This window comes from Propithecus coquereli, unplaced genomic scaffold (genome assembly GCF_000956105.1).
Source record: "Propithecus coquereli isolate 6110/MARCELLA unplaced genomic scaffold, Pcoq_1.0 Scaffold10, whole genome shotgun sequence".
Lineage (NCBI taxonomy): Eukaryota > Metazoa > Chordata > Mammalia > Primates > Indriidae > Propithecus > Propithecus coquereli.
In genome coordinates this window covers 3039263-3046403 of record NW_012133858.1, presented here as the reverse complement: position 1 = coordinate 3046403, position 7141 = coordinate 3039263, and the positions used below count along the sequence as shown (strand labels likewise).

The following is a 7141-nucleotide window of genomic DNA, read 5'->3' as shown; positions in this document are numbered from 1 at the left end:
GCCTCTCAGAGTGTTGTCCGTGTATTGTTTCCCAAATTTTACTTAATTTTTTAGCCAGATATCCTTGTAGGTCACTGAAATTCTTTAAGAGAATTTTTCTGAACTCTTTGTCATTTCATAGATCTCTATTTCTTTAGGGTCCATTATTGGAGATTTGTTAGTTTTGGAGGTGTCATGATCTCCTGATTCTTTGTAATCATTGTGTCCTTGTGTTAATATCTATGTATTTGAGGAGACAGCCACTTCTACTGGCTTTTACAGGGATAGACCTTCACTATTAATAATTAGGTTAGCCTATGATTCTGGATGGGCTATGGTAACAACCCAGGGCAGACAGAGCTTGCTTTTGGCTCTCTAGATAGCTGGGCTGCTGCCGTTGTTCTGAGTTTAGGTGGGGCTACTGGCTGGGCTCTACTGTCAGGTGAGACACTGGCTGAGCTCTGCAATCAGGAAGAGTTGCTGATTGGGCACTGCAATCACCTCTGATCAGGCTGGGCTTCAGGGTGTATTTCCTGGCTAGGTGGTACCCCTATTTGAGATCTGTACTTGGACAGTGTTGCAGGCTAGGCCCTGAGGTTAGGTGGAGTTGCTGCTCCAGATCGACAGGACCAGCTGCTATGCTTAGAAGAAAAAAACAGATTAACAGGAGAAAAGGCATATAAACTTTATTCGATATTAATACTTTAATTTTTATATACATGGAGCCCTTCACAGAAAATAATTGAAAACCTAAAAAGCTGTTAGACCTGGGGGTATTATATAACATTTTAACAATGGGCAATAAATTGTGAAGAAGTGACAGGACAAAGGAAAAAGTGTTTGGGCTTCTAGGAGCAGTAAATTATGAGAAGGTCAATATATGAGGGAAACTAATGAAAGATAGGGTTATTTTAGTAGTGTGTGTTTGTGCAGACCAAGCTCAGTACCGATCTTTTTATTTTTTTTTAGCCAGTCAAATTTAGCAGTGGGGGATTGAATACCAACTTTAGTGACACTAATGTTAATGAATTCTGATAACCTGCAACCATCAGACTAGCCAGTACCGATCTTGTCTCCAGTCATAAAGGTTGTTCGCCTAGTATGGGAAAAGGAAGGGGAAATATCTTTACAAAGGAAAATTTAGTCTTGCTTTTAGGCAGATAGAAAGAGGACAAAGGGTTCTGTGTTTGTTGCTTCCCAATGGCTTTCAGCTCAAAATAATCCTTATGCTAAAGTGGCCTATTTTGGGATACTTGGAGTAGCACATTCTGACGCCTTCTGTCCAAAGTTCAAAAAATAAAAACATTAGCCTTAATTTTATTACTGTAACAACAACTATCATCTCTTACCTACTTTTAAACAAAAACTTAAATTCTCTCTAGCAGGTATCTTATGGAAATGCATTGGGATTTTGCAAATGCATATCTTTTGGTTTTAGGTGAGAGTATCTTAGTTTGCAAGAATTCTGAGAAATCAAAAGGCATAGCTCTACTTCAGGGATCTCTAAAACCTGTTCGCAGCTGTCTGCAAAGACGAGAAGGAGAAGAAGTAACTGCTAGCATGATACGAGCTATTCTGGAGGTAAGAGAGAGTTCATTAAATTACTATTTGCTCTTTTCTACCTAAAGTAAAACGTAAGTATGTGAAAATCTTAGCTTTATGTTTCTTTATAAGATTATTTATAGCCTTCCCAAGTCTGAATCTATAGTTATTTTCTATATATATGTGAATTTATGTAAAATTGGCCCTTGGACAACACAGGTTTGAACTGTACAGGTCCACTTATATGTGGATTTTCTTCCATCTCTGCCACCCCTGAGAGAACAAGAACAACTCCTTTTCCTTCTTCTCTGCATACTCAACATGAAGATGATGAGGATAAAGAACTTTATGATGATCTACTTCTACTTAATGAATAGTAAATATATTTTCTTTTTCTTATGATTTTCCTAATAATATATTCCTTTCTATAGCTTACTTTATTGTAAGAATACAGTACATAATACATATAACATACAAAATATGTTTTAATTGACTGTGTTATCAATAAGACTTCTGTCAATAGTAAGTTATTAGCAGTTAAGTTTTTGGGGAGTCAAATGTTACATGCAGATTTTCAACTGTCCTGGGCATTGGGCCCCTAACCCCTGTGTTGTTCAAGGGTCGACTGTATATAGCTATACGAGGCCTGTCCAAAAGTATCTAGCCATTGTTAATATAATGAGAATGGCTGCATGGCTGGATACTTTCCAGAGAGCTCTTATATATTTATATGAATATACAACTTAAGTTTAATACAGCTAGTTTTGTAGCAATCCATTTCAAAACAGTGATTAAAAACCAAATGCCAGGTGGTTCCTTTTTATTTTTTATCATTTTCTGAATTTAAAGAAAAGGTGACAAAAATGGACCTTAGTTCCTCCATCCAGATAATACCTGTTGACATTAAAATAAAACCAGGTACACATATACATGATTAGAAGCTTCTAGCAATACAGAAAAATCTAAAGTGAAAAATAAAACCTTTTTTCTGCTTAGAGCCCTCAAAGGTAATCCCTGTTAAGTGTTTCATATGTCCATTCAGAAAAGTTTCCAGTGCGTATACCAGAATGCTTTGGTATTGGTTTTGGTACTAGTGCTAATGATACTGGTACCTGTAACCATATTCTTTTTGACCTTTCGACTCTCAGTTTGGATAAAAAAGAAAATACTTGATAACATAGGTAGGGATGTAGAAAGTAGGCATTTTTCATACACTTCAGAAACTCTTCTGGAGGGTAACTGGGCTATAGCCTCCTAAAATAAAAACTGTACCTACCCATTTATCTAGCAATTTCACATCTAGAAATTATACCTAGGGAATATATTTGTGAAATTACATCAAATTAAGTGTATAGGAATGTTTGTTATAGGACTATTAGTAATAAGAAAAAAATTGGAAAAACCTATAATACTATTAATACTAATTAGGCTATAGTAAAATCATGTTTTGTGGTCATTAAAAAGAATGAAATAGCTCTGTTTATGACGATTTGATATGTGTCCGATATAAAGTTAAAGAAGGCAAGGGGCAAATTAGCATATATAATAGGATAGTTATGGGAAAATGATATCCACAAGGCACAACTGACTTCATCGTTTTCTGCACTTATTCCCACCCCTCTTCTGGGTAGGAAGTATTCAATATTAGTATTCCTGCATGCACATATACTTCAGGAGGAAGGATGAAAAGAACTGATTTGGTTCATGGACATGAGCCATCACTACCTCCTTTATATATGTTGTTAGTTCCAAAATTCCAGATGGGTAATGACTCATTTATTTTTCTTTTTAAGAAAAATAGAATAACTAGTTTTAAAGAGAACTTTTCATGTTGTCATTAGGTGTTACCTGCAATTACAATGAGTGATGATGGGAGAGTTCATAAAGAGTCTCTACATCAAGATTCTGAGAATATGTTAAGAGAATAGAGTCAGTTCATTTCTTTTATATCAAGAGGACCTGCATGTCTTATTAAAAATTTATAGAAATTTTCAAATATCTTGTATCAGATAATAGTTGGTGGCGTGGCAAGTACATCAGAAGATATGCAGACTTATGCTTCTTGCACATTTTTGGCTGCAAGTATGAAAGAAGGGGGGAAGCAAAGAATTCAGAGAAATCAAGATTCTGTTCAACTTGGAGCAATTGAAGCCTGTGTGATGTGGTTATTAGAAAATGAATTTATCCAGATTACAGAAACCAGTGGTAGAACAGAAGGTAAGAGTGGTTTCTCAGTTATAATTTACTCACTTTTTTATCTTTAGTGACTTACAGTGTGTAAGACTGCTCGGTAAAAGGAAATTGACTTTTCAAGTAGTATAAAAGGAAATTTATTTTTTAAGCAGTGTATCAATTTGTTTTTAGTAAGTCAGCATTGTGTTCAGTAACTTCGGATGATTAGCATAGAGCCTGCTCATAGATTTCCATGCGTTGGATAAAGTATTGTTTATAAAATTTATCAGCTGAGAGAATTAATTATGGAATACAGAAAGACAATGTTTTATTTTATTTTTAACATTTGCTCTCCTATTTCCCCTACCCAACCCTCAAATCAGGGAAGGTGTATCATCCGACACATCTTGGCTCTGCTACTCTTTCTTCTTCACTTTCCCCGATTGATACTTTAGATATTTTTGCTGACCTCCAAAGAGCAATGAAGGGCTTTGTTTTAGAGAGTGACCTTCATATTGTCTATCTGGTAAGTGCTGTTTTCTTAACAATTATATTTGTGAAAATGGGGAGAAAAAACATATATGTAGAATCCTGAACATCAAAGATATCCATACTAAAGGAACACCTTGTCTGTTTTCCTTGACTAGCTTAGCAATGTTGGGAATAGAGAAGAGGTAAGAAGAGAATTATTTCAAAGTAACAAGCTAAATGTTCTAATGACCTTTTAATCTATTTTCTCCAGCCTCCTTTCAAAAACGATTTCAGATGGTTTATAAAAAAAAAAAAATTCCGCAATATAGAAAAGAACAGCAAAGGACAGTGGGATATAGGAAATTAAAGATAAGATCATAATGTAAAACCGAAGGAAAGGTTGGTATATAAACGTGCATGCCATTAAGTATGTATGGTTGCTGTTGCCAACTTTGATTCTGAGTTTTCTAGCAACTAAAGCAAAGAGGGACGCTTGATTAGTCTCAATATTCATAAGATGAAAAGCAAAACAAGTTTAGGAAAAGCACTGCATTTCACTAAGAGAACTTTAGTTCTAAAAAGACACTTTGGGACTTATGTGGTTGATTAAATCTCTATAATAAGAGCAGTAGGGAATTTTAAAAGTTTTTTAAATTGGACAATTCTCTATGAGTACTATTCTTTATAACAAAGATGTTGATAAGAATTGGATACAGTAGAGTTTGAGGCCATATTATCTGGCAAGCAAGAATCTGACCAGAAATAATAATTTTGTCCATTAAGAGCAGATGCATGCATTTTGATAAGCAAGTAAGGGAGGTAGATAAAATTGAAATTCTCGTTAGAATGAAGAAGGTTTATCAGGAAATGTGTTTCAATGAAAAACACTATATAGTGAGCAGAGGAGAAATGTCTAGACAATGCCAATTTTTTTTTTCTTACCAACAAGCGTAATAAACAGGTGATAATGGGCTCAAAATTTTGTGTTGTAGAGTGTGGCCAGAAGGAATCTCAAAGTAGGTCTTACCAGTCATCTATCCTGGCCTTAAAAATAAGTCTCATTTATTTATAGAGACTAAGATTATGGGCTCTAAGGGTCAGACTACCTTACTTCAACTTTTGGGCTCATCACTTAATAACTGTATAACTTTGAGTAAGTACTTAACTTCTTAAGATTCCATTTCCTCATTTGTAAAACAGAGATAACAGTACCCACCTGAGGGCTGATAGTCTTTGATGAATGTTTCATATCTTAGTAAATATTTAATTAAGATTATTATTTCCAGTAAATTTTCCCATAAAAATTACATAAAGTCATTTGGCAAATCACCTAACTACTCCTACTCGCTCTGAAAAACATAAAGACTGATGGTAGGAATTGGTATGCTGAATGCTTATTGTTAGTGGTCTCTTGTGCTTCTCTCACCATTTGAGTTGTATGCCCTTCAAGAGTTAGTTGCGTTTGTTCCCAAATTTGGTTATGACATTTTACTTCTGTGAAAATTAGGTTGATTTGCAAGTTACTAAAACAATTGCTGATGAAATAGGTGAAATAACTGTAAGAGCTCTGAGAAAAAGTTATAAAGATCTAGATAGGAAAAAAACCAGAAGGATACTGCTCAAAGATTATTTTGTAGTTATCTTTAATTTCTAATTTCACTTTACAAAACAAACTGGATTTCTCAGGCAACATATTGTTGGTAGGGTTTAACGAAGAAAACTATGGTAAATTCTAATCAACAGACTCATGCTCACAAGGCCTTGAACCTTGCTCAAAATATTGGCAAGTAAATATGGATTTATGTTTTAAGTTAAGTAAAACATTTATAGTTTGCATGTACTATTTTATTTTTTGAATATTTAAAACATTTACATGATCCAAAAGTCAGAACTATATAAAAAGGGATAGTCAGGAAAGCCTATCTTTTGCATGCCATTTCTATCCACCTTCATGCATGACTGTTAGCCTTCATTTCTGATGTATCTCTTCTTGTTTCATTTTATAAAAATTAGAAAACACACGTGTTTTTGCCTTACCTTCTTTCTTATATAGAGGATAGCATGCTATATACATTATTGTATACCTTCCATTTCTTCCTTAACAATATATCTTGGAAATCACTTCATGTCATTTCATTTATTTATTTATTTTTTGTTTATTTCCATCATTTATTTAAAAATTACTCAGCCTCTGAACTAATTTATTGGTATGCATTCTTAATGTCTTCTCTGGACAGCATTGTCAGAAGATGGTAGTTTGAATATTTAGAGCAGTGGGTTCATGTAATATGCTTTTTTCAATGTCTAGACAAAAGTGTACAATTCAGTAGCCATTCTTTAATAATATGCCTCTTTCTCATGTGGGGTGCAGCAATTTTATTGTCTAGTATAAACATTAAACAAATACTTAGGTATACTTTGGGCATTTATTCTTTTTTATAGCTGTATAACTCCATTGTGTAGGTGGATGTACTGTTATTTATTCCTTCAGTTTCCTATTGATGTACGTTTGGATTGTTTTCAATATTTTGTTATGGCAAATGATGCTGCAGTATATAACTTGGTGTATATAGTGTTTAGTTTTATGGAGGTGTGTCTTTAGGAAAGATTCCCATAAGTGCGATTGCGGGGTAAAGTGTAAAGGCATAGGGATTTTGGTTTGGCAAAATCGCCTTCCATAGAGTTTGTATCATTTTCCAATTTTATCAGTGATATATGAGAGTGGTTTTTTTTTTCACAACCTTACAAATAGAGAAATGGAATATATTGTTAAGGTTTTGTATTTTTGAGTATAGTTTTAATTTACATTTTTAATATGGGTAAATTTGAACGTTTTTTTTCATATGTTGAAGGAATTGTCCCACCTTAACTGACTGACATCTTCCTTTTTTATGTTGGGTTGCCTTGCTCATGAAAAGAGATGTTTTTCTATTTGTTTCAGTTTAATTTTGGGGTTTTCAGGAGTGTTTTGAAGATT

The 7141-nt window shown here is 34.0% G+C and overlaps 1 protein-coding gene across 1 annotated transcript in view; it reads left to right on the top strand.

Moving 5' to 3' along the window:
• Nucleotides 1–7141, top strand: part of POLQ (polymerase (DNA directed), theta) — a 147229-nt gene that overhangs the window by 23993 nt on the left and 116095 nt on the right. Inside the window, exons 10-12 of the mRNA XM_012639541.1 lie at nucleotides 1418–1560; nucleotides 3531–3738; nucleotides 4077–4219. Of these exons, the coding sequence (XP_012494995.1) occupies nucleotides 1418–1560; nucleotides 3531–3738; nucleotides 4077–4219 (494 nt within the window). The remainder of the gene's footprint in view (nucleotides 1–1417; nucleotides 1561–3530; nucleotides 3739–4076; nucleotides 4220–7141) is intronic.